Source organism: Papio anubis, chromosome 15 (assembly GCF_008728515.1).
Source record: "Papio anubis isolate 15944 chromosome 15, Panubis1.0, whole genome shotgun sequence".
Taxonomy (NCBI): Eukaryota; Metazoa; Chordata; class Mammalia; order Primates; family Cercopithecidae; genus Papio; species Papio anubis.
The window spans coordinates 70,154,464-70,179,925 of record NC_044990.1 but is presented as its reverse complement, the minus strand read 5'-3'; the positions used below and the strand labels follow the sequence as shown (position 1 = coordinate 70,179,925).

Genomic DNA, 25,462 nt, shown 5'->3' with positions numbered 1-25,462 from the left:
GAACACAGAGAGTGGCTGAAAATAGAATAAGGAGAATAGTCCAAATTTTTTAAAAGTTGGAGGTACCACCTGTCTCAAAAGATAGTTGCTGAAGAGTTAGGTGTTAGCAGCCAGACTTTCTGATTCACAAAGTCAGAATCATAAATGTGAACAGTCAGAAGGGGAAAAATGTGAGTGGAACAAAATATCCCACAGTTAGATTACACATTCCTGAAATGTGAAGACTTTGAAAATTCCTATTATTTCTTCCTTAGTTGTCAAAAATGAAAACAGAGGAGTATAAACCTTCTCCATCCTCACACCTCTTACTCCACCCTTCCCATGCATAGCTGAAGCCATCCAGACACAAAACCAAGAAAGGAACTGACAGCTGGAGTCTTCTCTGATCATCCCTAGATAGATTAGGTCTCCAAGGTCACATAATGCAAAGTTTTATTAAAGAGAAAGAGGATCAATGGCTAATGTTACATACTTGCATTCCTCCACCGTAGAACTTCCCAACTATTGACCAAGAATGATTACAGGCGTGGAAAGAGATTTTCCTTCTTATTTATTGAGTCAATTAGGAAGGCGTTAGGATAGCCAGAGACCCTGGCTATCCACTCTGGCCTACAGAGCTTAGCCCTCATGCCAAGGATCATGTAATATGACCATTGACTTTGTGGTCAAGACATGGAGAAAGTTCAGAGGCACTGTTTTTCTTGTTCCATCTTGAGTGAAGTTGTCCTTGGTTTTCAAGCCCTGAGAAGTTTTAGGCAGGATGCTCACAGTGGTACTCTGTGGTTTTCTGTGGCCATGGAGTTCTGGCAATTTGAGGTGACTCATCAGAGGCTTTGGAAGCCATGGAAGGTCCAATGACTGCCACGATGCTCTATGTAATACTGATCCTGGGGGCCCCATGACCAGCAGAGGCAGCAACAACATGGGAGCTTAGCCCAGATCCAGATCCCCTAGGAATGCTCTGGGTGGTCATGCCTTCTATAGTCATATAAAAACTGAAAGTGAAGGGGTAGAAAAAGATATTCATTTCATGCAAATAGAAACCAAAAGAGTATAGAGTTAGTACTTAGATGAAATAGACTTTATGTCAAAATGTAAAAAGAGACAAAGAAGGTCATTATATAATGACAAAAGGATCAATTCAAAAATGGTGTATAAGAATTGCAAATATGTATGCACCCAGCATTGAAGCACCTAGATAAAAAGGTACATATTAATAGATACAAAGCAAGAAATGGACAGCAATACGATAGTATTGCAAAGAGTAGAGGATTTCAATACTCTACTTTCAATAATGGCTAGATCATCCAGAAAGAATATCAATAAGGAAACATTAAATTTGAACTACACTTGAGACCAAATGGACCTTAAAGAAATATACAGATAATTCCATACAAAGGATCTTAAGAGAATAAAATGAATAGGTATATGCAAACAAATTGGATAACCTAGAAGAAATGGAAAAATGCCTAGGAACATACAAACTTCCAAGACTGAATCATGAAGAAATAAAGAATCTGAACAGACGAATAATGATTAAGGAAATTGAATCAAACATTTTAAAATAATTCCCCATTATGTAAAATTCCAGATGAATGGCTCCACAGTTGAATTCTGCCAAACATTTAAAGGAACTAATACCAGTTCTTCTCAAATTCTTTAAAAAGTCAAAGAGGAAGATATACTGCCAAATTCATTTTATAAGGCCAGCATTACCCTGATACAAAAGCCAGATAAGGACACTAAAAGAAAAAAAATTACATATCATTATCCCTTAGGAACACAGATGCAAAAATCTTCCACAAAATGCTGGCAAACCATACTCAACAGCAGTGACATTTATCCCTGGGATGCAAGGATGGTTCACCATATACAAATACATAAACGTGATATACCATGTTAACAGAATGAATGACAAAAAAAATGTGATCTCAATAAACACACACAAAAAAGCATTTGATAAAATTCAATATTCTTTCATGATAAAAACTCTCAACAAATAAGTTATAGAAGGAATTTATCTCAATACAATGAGGGCCATATATCACAATCCCACAGCTAACATTATACTTAATAGTGAAAAGTTGAAACCTTTCCCTCTAAGATCAGGAAGAAGACAAGAGTATCCACTCTTGCCACTTCTATTCAACATAGTACTTGAATTTCTCGCCAGAGCAATAAGGCAAGAAAACTCAATAAAAGGCATCCAAAAAAAAAAAAATGGAACAGTTAAATTGCCTCTTTTCAGATAACATGATCTTATTTATAGAAAACCCTAAATACTCCAAGAAAAAAATGTGATAAATAATAAATAAATTTGGTAAAGAAATAATAAACAAATTTTATTAAATGGCCAACAGGTATATTTTTAAATGCTTAATATTGCTAATCAAAACAAACATAAAATCTGTAGCACTTCCATACACTAACAGTAAGCTATCAGAAAAAGAAATCAAGAAAACAATCCCATTTACAACAACTACCAAAAAATCACTTAGAAAATAAATTTAACAAAGGAGGTTGAAGATATGTACACTGAAAACTGTAAAAATTGATGAAAAATTAAAGAGGATGGACTTAAGTAAAATGATATCCATGTTCTTGAATTAGAAGAGTTAATATTATTAAAATGTCCAGTACCTAAAGCCATCTATAGATTCAGTGCAATCTCTATCAAAGTACCAATGACATTTTTCACAGAAATGGAGAAAAAACTCCTAAAATTTGTATGGAATCGCAAAAGACTACAAATTGCTAAAGCAATATTGTGCAATAAGAACAAGGCATCACACTACCTCACTTCAAAATATACTAAAAGTTATAATAAACAAAATATCATGGTACACGTATAAAGACAGACACGTAGACCACTGGTACAGAATAAAGATCCCAGAAATAAATTTGTGCATCTCTAGTTAATTGATGTTCGACTAACGTGAGACCTGAAACTATAAAAGTACTAGTAGAAAACATAGGAAAAAATGTTCTTGACATTAGTCTTAGCAATATTTTTTTGATATGACCCCAAAGGTACGGGCCACAAGAGCAAAAATAGACAAATGAGATTTTTTCAAGCTAAAATGCTATGCATATCCAAGGAAACAATCAACAGAGTAAAGAGACAATTTACGGAATAAGGGAAAATATTTGCAAGCTATTCATCTGATAAGGGCTTCATATCCAAAATACATAAGGAACTCAAACACTCAATAACATAAAACAAATAACCTTAAACACAGCAGAGGGCCTGAATAGACATTTCTCCAAGGAAAACATAAATGGCCAAGAGGTATATGTTTAAATGTTTAATATCATGAATAAACAGGGAAATGCAAATTAAAACCACAATTGGATATTATCTCAAATCTGTTAGAATGGACATTACTAAAAAGACAAAAGAATAACAAGTGTTCTGAGGATGTGGAGAAAGGGGGAAACCTGTACACTATTGGTAGGAATGTTAATTTGTACAGTTATTATGAAGAAAAGTGGGGTGGTTCCTCAAAAAATTAAAAATAGAGCTACTATATGGTACAGCAATTATCCTTTTGGGTATACACTGAAAAGACATGAAATCAGTATGTGGAAGAGATGTCTGAACTCCCGTGTTTATTGCAGCACTATTCACAATAGTCAAGATACAGAATCAATCTAAGTGTCCATCAACAGAGGAATAGATAAAGCAGATGTGAGATATATACATATGATTCTGCACAGCCAAGGAAACAATCAACAGAGTGAAGCGAGAACCTATGGAATAAGAGAATACACACACATACACACAAACCCACACACACAGTGGAATATTAAGCCTTAAAAAAGAAAGAAATTCTGTCATTTGTAGCAACATGGATGAATCTAGAAGGAATTATGCTAAGTGAAATAAGTCAGGCAGAGAAAGACAAATGTTGTATGAATCTCATTTTTATGTAGAATCTAAAGAAGTCAAACTCAAAGGAGAAAAAAAAAATGGTGGTTGCCAAGGCTGAGGCTGAGGACATGTTGGTCAAAAAGTAAGAAGTTTCAATTAGACAGGAAGAATGGGTTCTGGAGATCTATTGTACAGCGTTGTGACTACAGTTAATAACAACGTAGTATACACTTGAAATTTCTCAGAGAGTAGATTTTAAACATTCTCACTAAAACGTGTACGTGAGGTGAAGGATATCTTAATTAGCTTGATTTTAATTATTTTACATATATCAAAATATCATGTTGTACACCATAAATACATATAATTTTTGACAATTAAAAACTAGTTAAGAAAAAGAAATTAAATTGTGGAAAGACCTACACATGGGTTTATGCAGTATCAATTTAGAGAACATTTACCCCACAAAAGTAGCAGGAGGATTTTCAAAGTAGCTGAAAGCATCAGTAATGTACCTTAAGACCTATTCACATAAAATTCAATCAGAAATTATTTCAGAAAAATTCAAAAGAATCACTAGACATTATTAAAAATTTATTATTCCCAGGAGACAAACAGCTCATAATATTGGGATAAGAGATTGTTTGCTCAAAGAAACCTCAATAACTTAATAAAAGCAAATGCACATTTGACACATAATTTGACTGAGGAAGAATATAAGGGGTTCTTTTCCCTTTTACATTTAGAATTAAATGGGAGTGAGTAACCTGGAAAGAAGAACATGTCAAGAAAAGTGACAGAATAATAGCCTTCAAATACTTAAAGGCAAAGATGGCCAAGACTTAGTTCCTATCTTCACAACATTACATTCTAGTATACCATGGGTGACTGTTTAACATACATAAAATCCTTCACCAGAGGGATAAACTTTCCAACTTGAGATGTCCACAAACGTGATGGACCACTCTTCTAGGAGGCCTTTGCTCAGATTCTGCTTTATAGACCTTTGGACCTTCACAAGATATTTAATAATTTTTCTTCTCTCAGGAAATTAGGTAAAAATAAATAACTGTGATTATCAGTCTTTATTCTCTAGTAACTCACACCACAATACTTATCAGAAAGATAAAATCACAAAATAATCATGCAACATTTTCAAAGTTCTATGAACTGTTGACACAAAAAGTATTCAAACTTGTTATCTGCCCCTAAAGAATTTTGGACTTGCCTCATATGAGGTACATGAGTCTTCATTAGCCCTGACCATGGCTAATCACCTCAGGAGAGGTTCCATCTACCACTATCACCACTCCACTAGTACAGTACACACATGCAGGGGTCAAATCTCCAAAATAAGAAGGATTCAGATCTAATCAGGCATGTGAAGAAAATTCCTACCAGCAGAGGCTGAAATATCACAGAACTACCTCAACAGAGGGTCATATTTATGACATCTGAACAGAAAATCCGTGCACAATGAAATTACCCTTTGACTTGTCTCTAATCAGAAAACATCTCATTCCATATTTGAAAAAAACAAAATGATCCTCATATTAAAAATAGAAACAATTAATTGTCACTACACACTTAATATGGCCACATCTGGAGTAAGAAGTTCCTTAACACTATTTAGTGACCAGAAGTCGGTGGGTGAAAACCTTTACAAATGATCTCTATGTAGAACTGGACTAGATAACTTTTCTATGGTCTAATGAATCTTCCTTTTCTACTTTATTAGCTTATAGTGTTTTCTACAAATCAGTCATCCCACTTTGATTGGATTCTTTCAGAGCTGCCTTTCACACCAGGAGCTTGTATTTTTCCCCTCTCAATTGTTACACATTTAATTCTTATGCCTTTTCTTTTTCTTTGTCAGTTCCCAGTCTTATTCCTCAGAAAAGCCATATACGAAATCACAAGTTCAAGATCAACCTACCACATATGTTAAACAAAAATTAGACAAAGGTAAAAATAATATCTTTCAACACTACTAATGTATTTTTAATGAAATTTTGTCCAACTACCCATGGGCTTTGTCTATAAGGTAGTTTACACACAACCTTTGGCCACCACCTTCCACCTTGTGGCAGCCAAGTCCAAATATGTATGTGAATGAAAGCTCCCCCACCAAAACAATTTTTATTTCAGAAATAATATATTGTCAGCTTTTCATATATTGTAGAAACTGGAGCAACCCTGGAGATTCTACTTATTCATTCCAATCTCTTCTCTGTCTAAAGTTTATACATTCTGATCTGAGTCATAGTCAAAAGAACATACTCTACATATCCAACATTAATTTCAAAATAATTTCATCCATGTTTGAACCTCTCTAGGAACCAACTCTGGTATCACTGTATTTCACCCTAAGAACAAGGATGTCCTTTCTTTAACTCAGGGGTCCTTACCCTCAGGTCTGTGGCATCACAGGAGCTGTAAAGTCACTGAAATTATACGCAATATTTTGCATGTGCCTGTGTGTCAGCGTGTTATTTTTCTAGGGAAAGAGCATATTAGCCTTCTTATAATTGTGAAAGTGTCATGGCCCCGAGAAGGTGATGCACTCTGCCACCTCTTCTTCATCACTCAAAAACTCCCACACTGCACTAGATTGACTGACGCTAACCAAATGTCATGACTTTTGTCAAGTTCATGTGTGATAGTTACTGTAGAATGTATTGCATTTAGATATCTAAATTTAAAATATCTAAAATTGCAATGGCATTGTATTTTAATTAGGTTACTTTGGAGACTGAGATTTTGAGAATTCTTCCCTAACCTTTTTTGTTCTCTAGTACTTATTTTTTGCAAAATCTCATATACATTGATATTTTAGGAAAATATATATCACATCGTTGAATAAATTGGACAAAATTAGCATTTAGTCCTAAACAATCCTGCTATTTTAACTATTTAACTATTTTAACTTTTATCTCCATCTCAAAAAAAAAAAAGAAAAGAAAGGAAAAGAAAACAACTTTTTTTTCCTAAAACCGTATAGAATTAATATTTAGCTGTGTTTCCTGGTAACATGTGTACCATTTACAACATCTTGAAACAATGTTATTAAACCAGACTGTATGTTCTCTTTTTTTTTTTTTTTTTTTTTTTAGACGGAGTCTCGCTCTGTCGCCCAGGCTGGAGTGCAGTAGCCAGATCTCGGCTCACTGCAAGCTCCGCCTCCCGGGTTACGCCATTCTCCTGCCTCAGCCTCCCGAGTAGCTGGGACTACAGGCGCCCGCCACCTCGCCCGGCTAGTTTTTTGTATTTTTTAGTAGAGACGGGGTTTCACCATGTTAGCCAGGATGGTCTTGATCTCCTGACCTCGTGATCCACCCGTCTCTGCCTCCCAAAGTGCGGGGATTACAGGCTTGAGCCACCGCGCCCAGCCTATGTTCTTATGCCTTTAGTAAAAGTGTCAAATTATAGCAAGAAATAATACATTAAATGTAATTATTAAGAAATACGATTTCAAAAATATGAAGTATGTATTTACCAAATGAATTAATAATTTACTAACAAGAGGGTAATCTATCTATAACCATTAATATTAAAAATACATTAGAAATTTATCTAATATTTTCTGAAAATATCAATTTTTCTCATTCATAAAGAAAATTACAAGGATTTGTTTAATTAAATGATTATTTAAAATATTTTTTGAGCTCTATACCCCTAAGAAAGAAATGTTTACCTTGGGAGCATTTAAAACATAAGAGAAGGCTGGGCGCGGTGGTGCAGGTCTATAATCCCAGCACTTTGGGAGGCCACGGCGGGCAGATCACAAGGTCAGGAGTTTGAGAGCAGCCTGTCCAATATGGTGAAACCCCATCTCTACTAAAACTACAAAAATTATCTGGGCATAGTGGCGTGCACCTGTAGTCCCAGCTACTTGGGAGGCTGAGGCAGGAGAATCGCTTGAACCCAGGAGGTGGAGGTTGCAGTGAGCTGAGATCATGCCACTGCACTCATGCCTGGCAACAGAGCGAGACTCCATTTCAAATAAAAAGAAAAAAAAAAAATCAGAGAAATCAGTGAATTATTTCTAAATAATATAATGTGATAGTGATAACTGGTAAAATGTAAACACTATGCACAAGACATTAAGTGTGTAAGTTCATTTTATTCTCACAAGGATACTATTATGGTATTACATTGCCCCATCTAACCAAAGAGGAAACTGAAGTAAACAGAGATAAAATAAGCAAATGCGTAGACTCAGAGCTAGTAAGAGGCAGAGACAGATGTGAAATCCAATTTAACACTAGGACTTGTGCTTTTAATTCCTACTCTTTGCTACCTCTCTTCTTCTGCTTTATTAAATCAAACTTTGTCTTAATAAAATCACAGAATTATGAAATTTAAAAAATATTATCTTGTAAATTAACTTTTGTTACTCTAAACATTTACCAAATATAAGGTACTTATGATTTTTCTCAGAAAGCTAAACTTTTTTCCAGTTGAAATTCATCCAACACATTCAGGTGTATTTATATATATATGGTATATATATACATCAGCTACCTACATCAGGTACCTCCACAGATATTTTAAAGTGAAAATATATGTTTATGGAGGAGTAGACTTGGAAGTACTAGATCTTAGAGATTTCTTTGGGAATGTGAGAAAGTCATTATTTGCTGGCTTTCCAGTAATTTATTTTGAATTTGTTAAAGTCATCGATGTGTGAACTGGTTATCAAAGTTTGATAAAGAGCTTATAAGTCACTTTGAAATTGGTAGAAATAAATATTAATGGTTCAATTTTCAAGGAAGTTAAAGTCAGTTTCTTCTTCTGTTCCCATAAGTAAAAAAGAGAGCTCTGTTTTATTTAGAAAAGAATCCATAATTTATTAGTAATAACTGATGTTTCTCAAAATAGTCATAGGACTATTTATTATATAAAATCAGACTATTTATTTTAAAAAGAGCACTCTTTGAAAATACAACAGGGAGTTTTACATCATGAAAGTTTTGTATAAAACTTCTTTAGGAAACATAAACCTGATTCTAATACTTTGAGATACTAAAGTCACCTGCTTCACCAAGGTCTGCTCAGGGCCTTCCTTAGAATAAGGAGAAAAAAAGGTAAGGTTTTCAGGTACCAATTGCCTACCAGTGTCGGAGTCTGACCAACATTGTCCCATTTAAGTTATTCCTCCCTTCCTTTTCACATAGGACAAATAGGCTTAAGGGTTTTAGAAGCTGACCCAGCCCACATGACTAATGGGTAGCAAATTCAGGATTTCAAAGCTTGCCTGCCTATTGCAAACTTCTATTTTAGTCTTTGAAACAGGAAATGCAGAAGATTTTCTACAGGATAGATTTCAAGGACACAAAAAGGCCCTTCAGGTTTCCAAAATACGTAAGAAAAAAGGTCTTGAAAATCTATTCACTTACATATATTAGAAGGTCCCGGCCCTGGGACATTAAATTATCATGCCCCAAATTAATAATCAAATCTGGACTTGGTCTCCGATTTATTGTGCTTACTTTCCCTTTTGGAGATACTCAATAAAATAATATGAGCATTTTGGCCGGGCGCGGTGGCTCACGCCTGTAATTCCAGCACTTTGGGAGGCTGAGGCGGGCGAATCACGAGGTCAGGAGATCCAGACCATCCTGGCTAACATGGTGAAACCCCGTCTCTACTAAAACTATACAGAAAATTAGCCAGGCGCGGTGGCGGGGGCCTGTAGTCCCAGCTAGGCAGGAGGCTGAGGCAGGAGAATGGCGTGAACCCGGGAGGCGGAGCTTGCAGTGAGCCGAGATCCGACTACTGCACTCCAGCCTGGGCGACAGAGCGAGACTCCGTCTCAAAATACTACTAATAATAAGAGCATTTTGTTCCCTGGATCTAAATGCTTATTTTTCAATGAAATACTTGAAACCACAGCAGTCATTGGTACCTCCTTTTGAGATGGTTTATTGTATCCCTTTCAGAGGTTCTGGGCCATGTACGATTTTCATAAAAGTATGTGAGAAGACAAGAAGACCAGGCCATTACATCAAGTTGAGAATCCGGTTCATTGTATAGGGATACCCAGCTGAATGAAGCAGGGAGTAGGAGCTAAACTTCAGCCAACACGTTACTCTATGGTGCTGTGCTGAATCCACCTAAAGCGGGGTGTCATTTCTAATTTGAAAAAGGAAACATAAAGGCTCACACAGGACCTGGCAAGTCCCTGAAGGTTAGGAAGAGAAGGGAAAAACGTGTTTGGACATAAAGCTTTTCACATTCTATCAGTCATTAATTAAAGGAATTGAATCAAAGTCTGTTTAAAAATAATGAAATCGCCGGGCGCGGTGGCTCACGCCTGTAATTCCAGCACTTTGGGAAGCCGAGGCGGGTGGATCACCTGAGGTCAAGAGTTCAAGACCAGCCTGACCAACGTGGAGACACTCTCTCTTTACTAAAATTTTCTACTTAAAGCTAATTGATGAGAATGCTTGTTAATTCGGTAAATCAATGTCAGCCTAAGGAGATGTCTTTTGTTGGCACTGGAGAGTATAATTTTATTTCAGGGGAAAATGTTTAGTAGAACCATCAGCATGCTGTCCTATTTTACTCTGGCATATGAGAACTATTACTATGGGAGCCAGTGAATATTTAGAAAAATGGTTCTATGTAAGGTGGGACAAATAGAAAACTCTCATATGTTTTGATTGGATGATTGTGTTTTAAAAACCTTTCAGTCTGCTAGGAATAAAATACCATGACCGTGTATATACTACATTTCCAAAAATTATCACACCATCACTGTGACAGATTTTGGAGCATCTCTGGAGAAACTCTTTTGAACACTAAGCTATCAAGTCTTAACTTCAGGGATATATAACTGGCATTTTCCATTTTAAAGCGAAATACTTTTGAAATTCTAACAATAACTACCCATTTTTAGAGGACCAAGTACCATACTAAGTAGTTTGCATACATAATGCCTATATTCCCAAAAAAGAATACTTCAAATGTTGTATGTTACTATTTCCTTTTTATCACTGAGGAAATTGAGGTGCAAAGAGGCCAAAGGGACTTACCTAATTTCATTTAACTAATTACTGGTAGGCTAAAGATTCAAATCTATGCTGTTCCTGATTTCAAACCTGAGCTCTTGCCATGTCACAGAACTCACCCTTTCAGCAGGCTTCTACTTAGGGGAGAATGTGGTATTTCAGCCAACCAAAATGTTATCATAAGATATAAAAAAAAATCTTAGATTGAATATATGAATTGATACATTCTCCTACCATTTCCCAAAGTGTATCATGGCTATCTTTGAATTACAAGAAATCAGACTGGAAATGTGGAGTTCCTACTTACTTGTTCCAATAATTTTTGTCCATTGAGGTGAGCCTGTATCACAGCATCGTTAACAAGCAAGTGAAAGTTCAGGAGCACATGTTCAACGTCGTATGTTCCATGCATTGCATCTGACAGTTCTTCCAGTGACCGGATATATGCATGCCAGTGTGGATTAAGCTCCGCCATGTGTGCCAGGCAGCCTCGCATGACATTGAGGCAGTATCCCATACAAGGCTTACTGAGCGTCAGGCCCTGGCAGTGTGGGCAGTACTGCATCTTCAGGAGGGCTCTGCTGCACTCTTTGGAGAAGTGCAGATAGTCTGTGGTGTTGATGACTTCAATACCCAGATTGAGTGCTTGCAGAAAGGTGCGGCTGGGCAGCAGGGACCTCCCCATCTGTCCCATTGCTCTTTTAGGAATATTACCAAATGGACTCACATCCCGGCGAGCCATCCGGATGCATTCTGAGTATTCCAGGGAACTGTCAGTCACACCAGGGTTAATGAGGTGATTGTAGACCAGAGGGAAAAGACTGTCAAAAAATCTGTTTACAAATTCTTCAGGATTAACATCAGCACCAAACAAATACAGCCCCACATCAGTGAAGAACTCCTGAACCGAAGCAGCAGCCTCCAAGGCCATGTTCCTGTAGGTATTGCAAAAAAGTATACTGGTATAATTTTCTGCTTGTTTGATGAGAGTTTCAAGGGTTTCTGTAACACAAGCAGAGGTAAATGATGAGAAGATTTAGTATTCATGTTAACACTGTCCATCTCCTCCAGACATTAAATGACTCATCAAAACTAATCTAAGGATCTAAATTGTAATTCTCAGCCTACTCAACTAAATTCAGCTTTCCAAGGATAATGACCGGACAACAATGATCATTGCCTACAACACACACGTTTTATAGAGATATATTTCTAGAATCAAAGTCTGTTTAAAAGTAATGAAATCACCAGGTGCAGTGGCTCACGCCTGTAATTCCAGCACTTTGGGAAGCTGAGGGAGGTGGATCACCTGAGGTTAAGAGTTTGAGGCCAGCCTGACCAATATGGGGAAACCTCCTCTCTACTAAAAATACAAAAATTACCCAGGCATGGTGGCAGATGCCTGTAATCCCACCTACTCGGGAAGCTGACACAGGAGAATCATTTGAACCCGGGAGGCGGAGGTTGCAGTGAGCTGAGATTGCACCATTGCACTCCAGCCTCGGTGACAGAGCAAGACTCCGTCTCAAAATTTAAAAAAAGTAATGAAATAAAAAATAAGTTACATGTATGATACTTTCTTACTTTATTCTATAGTCATTCATAACTATTCATTTCTATCACTAATGATAGATAAAAGTATCATTGAGAAATGTATTTCATAATCTGACTTCACTATTTATAGAAGATGGTCACATTAAGTACTTAATTCACCCTGTGCTATATTTTTATAATTTTTAAAATCTTTTTCTTTTCCAGAATGAAAGCTAGTAGATTACACACTGGTTGCTACAAAGGGAGGTTAGATTCCCAAAGGAAAACCAGACAATCCTAAGACCTCCTCACATGTTCTAACTAAAGAGAAAGTAAAGCATTCATTTTCAAAGTATCCATAAATTATCACACTTTGTTAAGCAGTGTGAAACCCATAAGTGCTATTATTTGATGAAAATAAATTATCATGACCACATCATTAATCATATCCTTTTTCTTATCATCTTATCTTCAAAGACTTTACTGTGGGATATTTTGTTTCTTACTTAAATAACTGATGATCTCAAGTCAATTTATCCACAGAAAGAACCAAGAATAATTTATCCACAAATTAAGGGAGAAAATCTAAAAAAGAAAGTTGGAATAATTAACAAGTCAAAATGGTACATCAAAATGAGGCATTAAGCAACACTAAACACCTTGGATATATTAGTAATTACATTTCATAATTAGCCTAAACAAGGACACTGGACTGTTTCAATATATAATAATAAAATATATTCAATAAAATTATCTCCTATAGTCCCAATCCTATAGTCACTTTTAATTAGGTTGTAAAAGATCATGCAATAACTTAGTAATCAAAACACTGTTTGAGTATATTACAAAAATAGATGGAAGAAGAGTAGGAAACAACGAAATGGAATAACAAAATGCAGAGGTGCAGAGAGAGCTACTAATGAAGGAGAACTGTGTCATGAATATGCCATAGAGTACAAGTACAAATAAATAATAATACAATATCATGAATTCTGACACTGATTTAATTCACATTGAGTTCCAGGCTTTAGTGTGATATATTAAGGTGCATCTACCCTGCAATCAAAGGTAACAGCTTTCAAAAGTAATTGCAATTCTGTTTCAACAGAGTCCTGTATAAATTGTTAGGTAGAGCTCATGTGTTATCTGTGCATCGCTAGTAACTAGCTCCTCAATAAAAATATGAAAGAACGAAAATGGGATGATAATGAGAAGGCTTCAATTGAGATTAGCAGCTCTATCATATCAGTCAGCATTAATGCCAGGTTTCCCCAAATGGCCTGATCACCTGGGCTTCATGGGGAAAAAATACCGATTGTCAGGTCTCTGCATTTGAAATTCTAACTCAGTAGGTTCGTCTTGGTTCAGGAATCTATATTTAACAAGCAGCCCAGGTGATTCTTTTAACCTGGCCAGTTTTTGAAACATTGCGTTTGCAAATATGTGCAAAACATTCTCTCTGCTCTTACAGAGTTGTTCAGCAAGCATTCCACTATGATAACCTGACCCACAGCTGCAATCTCAGCCACTACACTCTGCTTTCACAGACCCACAGGACAAAGTGTGAAAACGGAATTGAATCTTTGTGGCTTGAACTACAATAAGCTGCTAAGCCTGTATGTTTCTCCTTAAAATAGGTCATTTTTCTGAGCAGTTTGTGTGTGGCTATGAATTGCCAAGTGGGTCACAAATAATTTTATTTACCAATAATGGTTACATCACAATGTTTTAAAATTATTTAATTTGTTAAAGATAAAATAAGGATAGATTCAAAGATACCCTATATCATAGGCATTCTTAAATGCTTTCCACCTAGGTTTCTAAGATACGTGCTATGTGTTCATGTAACTGACAATTGCCATGTTATTCTTAGTGGAATAAAGGTTGAGCGTGGCTGAATCAGGCAATACTGATGTTCCATCAGATTTCTGCCAACTCTAAATGATGCTTACATGTGCAATTTTAAGACAAGAATAAAATATTTTTTATAAATTTCAGCCCAATTAATTTATAACATAATGATTTAGGAAAATATGGAGTTTATCTTTAAGTAGCCCTAATGGGTATGTTTTACAAAGTAATTTATATTGTAAAAGCAACGTTGAAGAGAATATATTTAATATTTAGGAGTTTCCATTCAAAATAAAAATGAGTAGAGCACTTCCAAATATCATTATTTCTCTTTTAAGGCCACTGTGTATTATTAGCAACAAACTAATCTGATTACTCTTTGAGTTTGTAATTAAAAATACATTTCTGAACAAATTTTACAGTTTTTGTTTGATTTTAGAGTAGTTTCTCTCTGATTCAATTTTATCTTTAAAACAAAACAACCAAAAAGAACTTGATAATAACTTCAGGAATCATATTACAGTGAAATTTTAAAAATTTCCCTAATACCACATGCATTAAAATTTTAGCTTTCATAAACTGTGTATTGACTTTACTACCCTTTGAAGGAGAGATTATATGTTATCAAATACAGTCATGTGCCTTGTAATGATGTTTTGGTGAATGACTAACTGTATATATGACATTGGTCCGATAAGATAATAATGGAGCTGAAAAATTCCTATAACTTAGTGACATCATAGCCATCATAACATGATAGTCCAACGTATTACATGTTTGTGGTGATGCTGGCATAAACAAAAATACCAGATTGTCAGTCATATAAAAGTCTAGCACATACAATTATGTACAGTACATAATATTTGATGATGATAATAAACAACTTTGTCCCTGGGTGTTTACCATACTATTTTTTTATTGTTATTTTAGAGTGTATTCCATCTATTGATTTTTTTTAAGTTAACCATAAAGCTACCTAAGTGAGGTCTTCCAGAGGAAGGTATTGTTATCATAGGAGAGGAAGGCATTGTTATCACAGGAGATGACGTCTACATGCCTGTTATTGTCCCTGAAGCCCTTCCAGAACAACAAGATGTGGAGGGGGAAGACGGTGATATTGATGATCCTGACCCTATGTAGGCCTAGGCTAATGTGTGTGTTTGTGTCTTAGCTTTTAACAAAAAAGTTGAAAAAGTAAAAAAATAAATAAGTATTTAAAAATAGAAAAACAAGCTTATAGAGTAAAGATATAAAGAAAACATTTTTGTACAATGAGTTTGTGTTTTAAGCTAAATGTTACTACAAAAAGTCAAAAAGTTTTTTAAAAATTGAAGTTTATAAAGTAAACTTTATAAACTACTGTAAGCTAAGGTTAATTTGTTATTGAAGAAAGATTTTTAAAATAAATTTAATGTAGCCTAAGTATACAGCATTTGTACAGTCTATAATAGTGTACAGTAATGTCCTAAGCTTTCATATTCACTCACTGCTCACTTACTGACTTACCTAGAGCAACTTCTAGTCTCGCAAGCTCCACTCATGTTATGTGCCCTATACAGGTGTACGTTTTTTTAAAAAAAATTTTATACTATAATTTTATGGCATTTTATACCATAATTTTACATATATATATATAATACTTTAAGTTCTAGGGTACATGTGCACAACGTGCTGGTTTGTTACATATGTACACTTGTGCCATGTTGGTGTGCTGCACCCATTAACTCGTCATTTACGTTAGGTATATCTCCTATTGCTATCCCTCCCCCTCCCCCCTCCCCACAATAGGCCCTGATGTGTGATGTTCCCCTTCCTTGTGTCCAAGCGATCTCATTGTTCAATTTCCACCTATGAGTGAGAACATGTGGTGTTTGGTTTTCTGTTCTTGCGATAGTTTGCTGAGAATATATGTATTTTTATATACGATTTTTTGTGACAACATCTTGCTCCATCACCCAAGCTGCAGTGCTATGCCAGGATCATAGCTCCCTGTAGCCTAAACTTTCTGTGCTCAAAGCAACCCTCCTGCCTCAACTTCCCAAGTAGCTGGGACTACAGGTGTGTACCACCATGCCAGGCTAATTTTTATTTTTTATTAATTTTTTGTTGAGATGGGGTCTCGCTATGTTGCCCCAGCTGGTCCCAAACTCCTGGCCTCAAGGTATCTGCTCACTTTGACCTCCCACAGTGCTAGGATTACAGGCTCATTCTATACCATCCTTTTACTGTATCTTTTCTATGTTTAAATATGCTTCGATACACAAAGATTTACCACTGCATTACAAACACCTAGAGTATTATAGTAACATGTCATACTGGTTTGTAGCCTAGGAGCAATGAACCTATACCATATAGCCTAGGTGTGTGGCAGACTGTAAGGTCTAGATCTGTCTAAGTATACTCTGTTATATTTGCACAATGGTGAAATTGTCTAATGATGTATTTCTCCAAACAAATCTCTGTACTTCAGTGGCGCACAACAGTGTCAATATTCTGTTTATTTCCTGAATATCTGAACACAAAATAGATTTTATTTAAGTAATCTATTGCATTAGTTTTTCACCATGCTATTAACTTACCACAATATTAAAAAATTGGGGGGCTTTCAATATGTATTAAATCCGATATTGAAATACTACAGTTAACTGAATTACCTAAATATATGTAATGTACATATTTTTATATATTTGTGATCACATATATTTCTTAAATCCAACCAATAAAAAACTGTAAACTATCAGTCTATACATAATTGATTATTCAATGCTTAGGGACAAACATATTTTGAAATTTTCTGTCCTAATCACTTCATAAAATTTTAATATGTAAACACCTATCAAAAGTGTACAATCTAGGAGCTAAGCCATTGAATAATTTTGTGCTAATTTTTTATTAAAATTGGTAAAATCAGAAATTGAATTTACTATATCTACTTGTTTGTATTAACTTTGAATTTGTAAAACTATTACTTTGTTCTTATACCACGTTTACCAAGGAGTTGAATATTTCCATTTTACTGAATTAACATTTTGATATTAGCAAGAATTTAAACTTTCAAAATAATTGTCAAGTAACAAAATATGTGCTGTTGTCCAAAAATATAATAGACATATAAAATAATTGTTTATAAATCCAAGATAGGTTAGGTGCTGAACAATTCATCACATCTACTTAATTATGAAAGAGAAACTACAGTTTCTTTCATTACAAAGTTATAATACATAAAAATACCTCTCACCAAAGCTATATAAGTAGTAGCTTTGTATTCAAGCATTAAAAATCGTAGCACACATTGAAAATAAACATTTTCCAGTCTTGCTTAAGGAATTTAAGAAACAGATTAGGAATAAAAACTATCCTTTTGTGTTTTTCATTGAGAATTTCAATAAGCTCTTCTTTCCAGTGATATCAGAACAAGTCTATCAAGAAAGAATAACTTCCAATTTTCCTTATAATACCTGAGTGGTAGATTGAATTAAAGGCTGCAAGTGCAATCTAATTACTGTTTAAATATAGAATGTAATTTCTCCCAGTCTTATGGGAAAATTAATTTATCTACACATAAAGTCATTGATGTGTTATCTCGCTAAAAACTGGATTTGGAATGCATGAAGTTTATCTGCATCTATTTCCATTTTCAACATTAACATTTCGTTAATCTTAATTTAATGTCAAAACACCTAAGACTGAAAACTTTAACTGTTTCTAGCCCACATTCCTTTTAGAGATATTTTATTATACACACAAATGATTACTTACACAAATGAAGGATTTAACTTTAAATAAAACTGGTAGAGATAAAATCAAGTGATATCGATTTAAAATTAAATGTGAAAAATTTCAAAATCAGTGAAGATTCATATGCAGGTGGCTTTTTGTAATGCGAGAAACCTAACAGTCACAAGGATTTTATTAGTTTAAAGATAAAGTTGATTTTTAAAAGCAATGATTATGAATAACTGTTATAATAACCTCTCTGGCATGACATGAACTTATATTTTATGACCCTTTTAATGTTTTTTATTTTTGATATATGAATGTTTTAATTTAAAAAATTTGAAATTTCAACTATAATTTGAGGCCACAGATATGCTCAAATATAGCAATGAAATAGATTTTAAAATATTAAATCATATCAACCATAGAATATCAGATGATTTTACAAATTATATCTGGTTGAAGAGAAATTTTCAGAGCAAATTTGCATTTTGTGCATTACAACTCTCAAGTCACACGTTATGTTATTGCAATGGATAATTCATTACTACTCTGCTACTTTAGAGTTACTCGGTGCCTGAAATCATGTATCCCTCTATATTAAATTATACAGATAGATTAATAGGTAGGTAGATCATTTTAAAAGTAATTTTATAACCAGTTTTTATCACACACGTTACAATGAATTTTAATTTCATTTCCTTTTTCCTAAAAAAAAGTACTTCTGAATAATTTTAATAGTAATAATTCTTTTGATTTTCAGAAGACTATTATAGCCACTTGAAGATATGTATATTTAAATAAAAGAAGCAACTACCTAATTCTCCACACTGGAAGTGTTTATAGTGAATTTTTTCCTTATATTTGCATATTGCCTCATTTTTTTCCAAAAAGTAAAATGTGCAAAGTTTCTTAGAATATTAATTTAATGACATTTTCAAATGTTATGCAGTATGATTTATAATATAATTCTCCAGAAATCAGTCATCTATATAAATAAATAGTGAGTGGGATATTAATCTGTATCATCAAGAATTAGCATTTTGGTAATTAATCTAATCTTCTAGGATAAGCACTGCATGGAAAAATGCCCTCTTAACTTTCTTCCTCCCTCATTTCCCTCCTCATTAATTTGGCCTTCATGGTGCTTCACATTTATTTCTAATATTATTTTACAATTATTTATGTTCTGAAAATCAACTTGATTTTAGCAGAAATTTAAATTCGATTAAGCACTTGTGTAACGATACAATCAGTTTCAAACAACTGATCACTGATTGTTTCATGAATTATTGTGGGGTGAAGATTTTAAATCAAATTTTTATCTTTAAGCTCAGAAACACAATCTAGAACTACAAAGGAGCTATACAGAAGAGTTTCTTACTCACAACTTTATGTTTTTATACAGAACAAGTAAACCAATATCCTTTATTGGTGGTTCTCCTTCCTCTTTTTCTTTGGGTGTTTTAGTTAATTCATACATGAAAACATGGTTCTTCTTTATTTAAATAAACAAAAGCTTTCATTCTGCTAACTCATACATTTTCTCTATTTGAAATCTCAAGAGAATGAGATGTTCTATATTTTTGGCTTTCATTGGCACACTGTCCATTCCCTAAAGTGTATTCAAATCTAGTTTCTTTTGATACTCATTCTTTCATTCATCCATTCAACCAATATATTTTGAGCACCTGTTTTAGACTTTGAAGCTAAAACTGAATAAGCCATACAAGTTTCTGTCCTTACAAAACTTAGAATCTACAGAATAGAAGATGAAGTATAAAAGCAAACAGATATATAAATGATTTATTGTTATGTTAGATATTACAGAGGGAAAAAAGAGGGTAGGGGATGAAAAGGGAAGAGCGCTGTTTTCTAAAGATCAATTTGCTTATAATCAATTGACCAAAAGACAATCAAAAGCAAGTTCTTCATCTTATTCTCAATAGGAAACTTTCTGAGTTTACCAAATACATCCAAACTGTAAGCAATATTTGATCATTTGCTAATTAAAACATTGATTTGGACAAACTGGTTTGGGCAAAGTGATTTTCTACAGATTGGCTATTTTATTTTACTCTGAGACAAGGTCTCATTCTGTTGCCCAGACTAGAGTGCATTGGCATAATCTTGGCTCACTGCAGCCTCAACTGCCTAGGCTCCAGAGACTCCCCAACTTCAGCCTCCCACGTCTCTGGGACCACAGACATGCACCACCACCATGGTCAGCTAATTTTGGTCTGTTTGTTTGTTTGTAGAGACAGTGTCTCTACATAGCCCAGGCTGAGATTGGCCATTTTAGATAGAGTGAGCTGGAAAACCCTCTCTGAGGAAGCAACATTTGAGCGGAGGCCTCGGTGATGAAAAAGAGCCAGCTATGAAAAGATGAGTGGTTAGGATGCTCAGAGAAGGTAGAGTGCAAGGTTATGAGGTGCAAAGAAGGTTGTTGACTATGCAAAAACAGAGGAAAGTCAATGTGAGTGGAGCTCAGTGAGTGAGAGGAGAGAAAGGTCAGAGAAGTAGGCAGAGGACAGATTTCAGATGGCCCCACAGATCATGGTAAGGGGATTCGAATTTATATGTGGAATGTGAAGCACTGGGGAATTTTAAATATGGAGAAATGTGATGCTGTTCATGTCTTAAAGGATAACAGTGGCTGATATATGGAGCATGGACTGCTGAGCGGGTGTAAGAGTGAAAGTAGAAAGCCCAGGTTAAAGGCTGTGCTAACAGTATGGGTGATAGTCATTGGGCTGTCGTACTGTGGTATTGGTGGAGGTGTATGCTGCAATCAGTGATCAGATTGGCCGTATGTACTGAATCATAGGCAAAATAACTTGTGGTTGTTTGGAGGGAGATGTATAGGAAATGGATAAATGAAGAATAAATCTGAAGACTGGGCCTCAGTATCTGGATGCATAGTGGTACCATTAACTAAGATAGGCAAGAGTAAGCAGGCTCCGTGTTTGTGTGTGGTGGGTTTGAAAATTAAAGGTTTTGTTTTGGACATGTTACCAATTAGAAAATCAAATAAAATGTATCAATATACAATTAGATATAATGGGAGTCTCAGGAAAAGTTGAGGTTGTTGATATAAATCTGAAAGTGACTGTTATGGAGAATACAGTCATGGTACTGGATGAAATAACTGAAGGGGAAAAGATAGGGAAGAGTGGAGAGATTCAGGAAAAGAAGAGTAACCAGTAAGAAGAATGAGAATAAGAAGTCAAAGAAGTAAAAAGAAAATCAGGAAAATGGAGTGTCCCAGAAATCAAGGGAAGAAAATAATGCAAGCAGAAGAAAGTAATCTATCATATCAAATGCTATTAAAAGGGCAACTGAGATGAGGAATAATTGACCATGGGAACTGATGACAGAGAAGCCCTTAGCAACCTTGATAACAGCTGCCTCAGCAGAATGTGAGCAGAAAAGAACAAGAACTGAGGCAACATTATAGGCAACTTCTTGCAAATGTTTGCTCTAATGGAAGCAGAAAACCAAGGCAGGCACTGGAGTGGGCTATGAGGTCAAAGGTTTTTGCTTGCTTGAGGAAGGAGAATTTACTGAATATTCACATATGGATAGGAATACATTGATGACTGAGCAGGCAGGATGGAATTGCAGGAGGAAATTCCTTGAGTAAGCAAAAGGATGTGATCTAGGGCATTGACAGAGACTAAAATATTGGATAAATAAGTAGATGTTGCAGTTGCCAAGAATAATGTCAAGTGAAGTCAAGAGAAAGAGTGTGAGTCAGGTAACAAAATGTTGAATTGCTAGGGAACACGACCAGAAGTCTGGTAAATGGTAGCATGGAAGCTGGACAGGCAGTGAATCTTCTGCCAGGCAAAGGGGATTTGCTGGGGGAGTATAGGAACAAAAATGTGGATCCAGGAGCACAGCACCCCCAACCAAAGAGGACGATCCTGTTTGTTTCCTGTTGCTGCTGTAACAAATTACTAATAATTTCCCAACCTAAATAACAGAAATTTATGCCTTCTCAGTTCTAGATGCCAGGCATCCAAAAGCAGTGTCGCTAGGCTGAAATCAAGTTGTGGTCTGGGCTGCACCTGCCTCTGGAGGTTCTGGAAGAGAATTCATTCCTTTCTTTTTCCAGCTGCTGGTGGCTGCTGCCATTTCTTGGCACTCCTTGGCTTATATCCACATCACTCTAATCTCACATTGTTTTCTGCGTGTGTGCATGTGTGAAATCTCCCTAGGACTCTCTTTTAAAGATTCATGTGACTATTAGGACCCACCCAGATAATTCAGGATAATCACCCCATCTCGTGATCCTCCATTCAAGCACATATGCAAAGACTTTTTTTTTTTTTCTTTTTTCTCCATGTAAGCAACAACTCAAAGATTCCAGGGATTTGTCCCTGATATCTTTGGGGCCCAATATTCAGCCTACTACAATACTGATCACAGAAGACAAAAAAATGAAATTAAAAATTCTACACTTAATTTGCAATATCAGGAGACAATGACTGTAGTCCAGGGCCTCCCATGTACTGATTATGTGAGCCATTTAACCTTTCTAAGCGTCAATTTTGTCTGTAATAAAGTGGATGTAATCGTGTCTGCTCTGACCAAAGGCAGGGTAGCTGTGAGATTCAACTGAAATGAAATTCAGCATGGTGACTAGTGATTCTCTTCTTATGTTCACAGACTGCTCAGAACAATGTTCTAAAACTGACTGTACCCTCCTGCCTTTCCTGTGTGTTCATGAAATCTGTTGAGGCAGGAATCGTGTCCTCCTATTCATCTTTCTATCTCCCAAACTTTTTCCCAATAGCGGCCTCTGTACATTCTGATAGGCTTCGGTTCAAATGCCCCATAATTTGATGCTAGTCCCATCAGTGTAAATTTCCTGACTTCCTTGCCCCTCACTTACTCTCATCAGAAAACAGGTATAATAATGGCACCTATCTCATAGAACAGCTGTGAGAATTCAATGAATTTGTACATGCTACCTACTTGCATAGTGCCTAAAGGTAGAATGTGCTGAAAAATCATGAAGGAATGATAATAATAATCCCTAACTTGTGTCATGTACTTGCCATGAGCTAGATGATTCATTAAGTTCTTTTGGAAAATTAATGTACTTAATTCTCCAACTCATGATGTGGGTACTCTTACTAGTGCAACAACCATAATAATACTGTGTATATTAGTAAACATAGCACACATGATATTATTAATCATTCCTACTTTGCAGATGATCAAGTTGAAGCACTGAGAGCGTAAGTGATTTGATCAAGGTTTACACAGAAAGTAGCAGAGCCTGGATTTGAACCCTGAGTATTTGTTTCCAGATTCTGGGTTCTGAACCATATGATATACTATCATTTTTTAAATAATCTGACACCCTATATAAAATAGCTGAGAAGGGCCATTTGGGATAGATGTACACAGAAACAAAATAAAACAAGACAAAACTTTATCTATATAATTGAACAAAATGCAAACATTTCACTGTTAACTTAGCATATTAAGAGATTCTGTATGATAAACCAAATTAGCTATTGAAATTATTCTTTTTCGAAAATCAATTAATAGTATAAATATGGCAAATATAAAGAGAAAGCTCTGTGTTGCACTGAAGTCAACTCAGCTGAAAATTTTCTAATATTTCTAATTATGAAGTGCAAAACTGCATCCTAATCTCTGGGAAAGAAAGATAGTGTTTACGATCTTTATCACCAAATACACTGTGGAGAAAAAAATAAATATTGTTGCTCTTCTACCACTCTTCCCCCTGCAAAAAAAAGTCCATGTCAAAAGATAATATAAGAGAAAATAAACTAATATTTAGTTAGAACAAGAAGGTAAAGTTAAACTCAGAGAAAAGATTTAGATGATAGGAAATCCTGCTGGCGATGCTGCAGAAATCCCACTAGAAATGATGGAAGAGCTAGGCAGGCAGAGAGGAATAGTTGATTGGGTCAGACTGTCACTGAAATGGTATTTAGATTTCTGCCAACCTCTTCCTAATGAAATGCAAGGGCTTCATCTCAACATTCAGAGTCTCCTAGTAAATCTAGCTTCTAAAGCTAGTGATGCATTCTCTTATACCCTTTATTGGTAAAAATTTTGTTTCTTTCACTCATTCCTCTACATCCTAGGCCAGATTGTTCAAAGTCTTGGTTCTTGTTTCTTATTATCTTGTTCAAAATATAGCACCAGTTTTACAATGGTGATCGCTCTCACATTTACATATGTAGCTCAGCAATCACCAAAGTTTTCGGTCTCAGAATACTTTACACTCTTAAAAATTTATTGGGAAACCCAAAGCTTGTACTGTGGTGGGCTACATATGTATACATAAATACATATTATCCATGTGTATTATTTTAAAAATAAAAACTGATAATTATTTTAAAACATTTAATCCATTAAGAGAACCATAATAAACATAATGATACTAGATTACTGGTTTTGTAAAAAAAAAAAAAAAGAACTGTATTTTCCAAAACAAAAAATGTTAGTGTGAAGAATATCATTGTTCTACATCATTGCAAATTTCATTATTGTCTCGCTTAATAGAAAAGAGCTATATTCTCACATCTATTTCTGACTTCAATCTGTGAACAGCATCTTGTTTTGGTCAAGGTATATGAAGAAAATCCAGCCTCACACAGATGCAGTTGACAAAGGCAGCCTTTTCATTTAATAGACTTTCCAGATCATTGTTAACATTGTTCTTTGATATTACACCAAAACATGACAAGCGATTGTTTCTTCAAGTTTAAGTGTAATACGGAATCTAAAAGCATACCAAAGTACTTTTCATAATCTGTTAACCCTTTGGTCAGTCTTTTATTACGAATGGTTCTCTTACCCATTCAAGACATTGTAATCCATGCATTGACATGTTAGTTCACAAGTTATGCAGATTTTCCCAACTTTGACACATTTCATCACTCTTTTTTTTGGAGACGGAGTCTTGCTCTGTTGCCCAGGCTGGAGTACAGTGTTGTGATCTCGGCTCACTGCAACCTCCGCCTCCCCGGTTCAAGTGATTCTCCTGCCTCAGTTCCCCGAGTAGCTGGGATTACAGGCAGGTGCCTCCATGCCTGGCTAATTTTTGTATTTTTAGTAGAGATGAGGTTTCACCATGTTGGCCAAGCTGGTCTAGAACTCCTGACCTCATGATCTACCCTCCTTGGCCTCCCAAAGTGCTGGGATTACAGGCGTGAGCCACTATGCCCAGCCTCATCACATTTTTAAGTACTGGAAACTGTCAAGGTCATGGGGATGAATGTAAGTTTTCTAAATTTCCAATTTTCTCTTAAAGCTCAAATATAATTGCTAGCAGCAAATACAGTACATTGTTTTCCTTGAAGCTACAGACTCATTTTGTTCAATTTTAAGAAAACTTTAGCCAAATACTCAAGTCTGAATTACCATAGCGTGCCTGTCAATCACTTTGTTCATGAAAAATAAAAAATGGTATTCAGAAAAAAAAAATGTG

At 35.3% G+C, this 25,462-nt stretch overlaps 1 protein-coding gene across 2 annotated transcripts in view; it reads right to left on the bottom strand.

Annotated features, from left to right (window-relative positions):
* The window catches only part of GPC5 (glypican 5), a 1,499,214-nt gene that overhangs the window by 1,191,858 nt on the left and 281,894 nt on the right, over positions 1 to 25,462 (bottom strand). For both annotated transcript variants that reach the window (XM_017951348.2, XM_031655721.1), the window contains exon 3: positions 11,192 to 11,886. In XM_017951348.2, the coding sequence (XP_017806837.1) occupies positions 11,192 to 11,886 (695 nt within the window). The remainder of the gene's footprint in view (positions 1 to 11,191; positions 11,887 to 25,462) is intronic.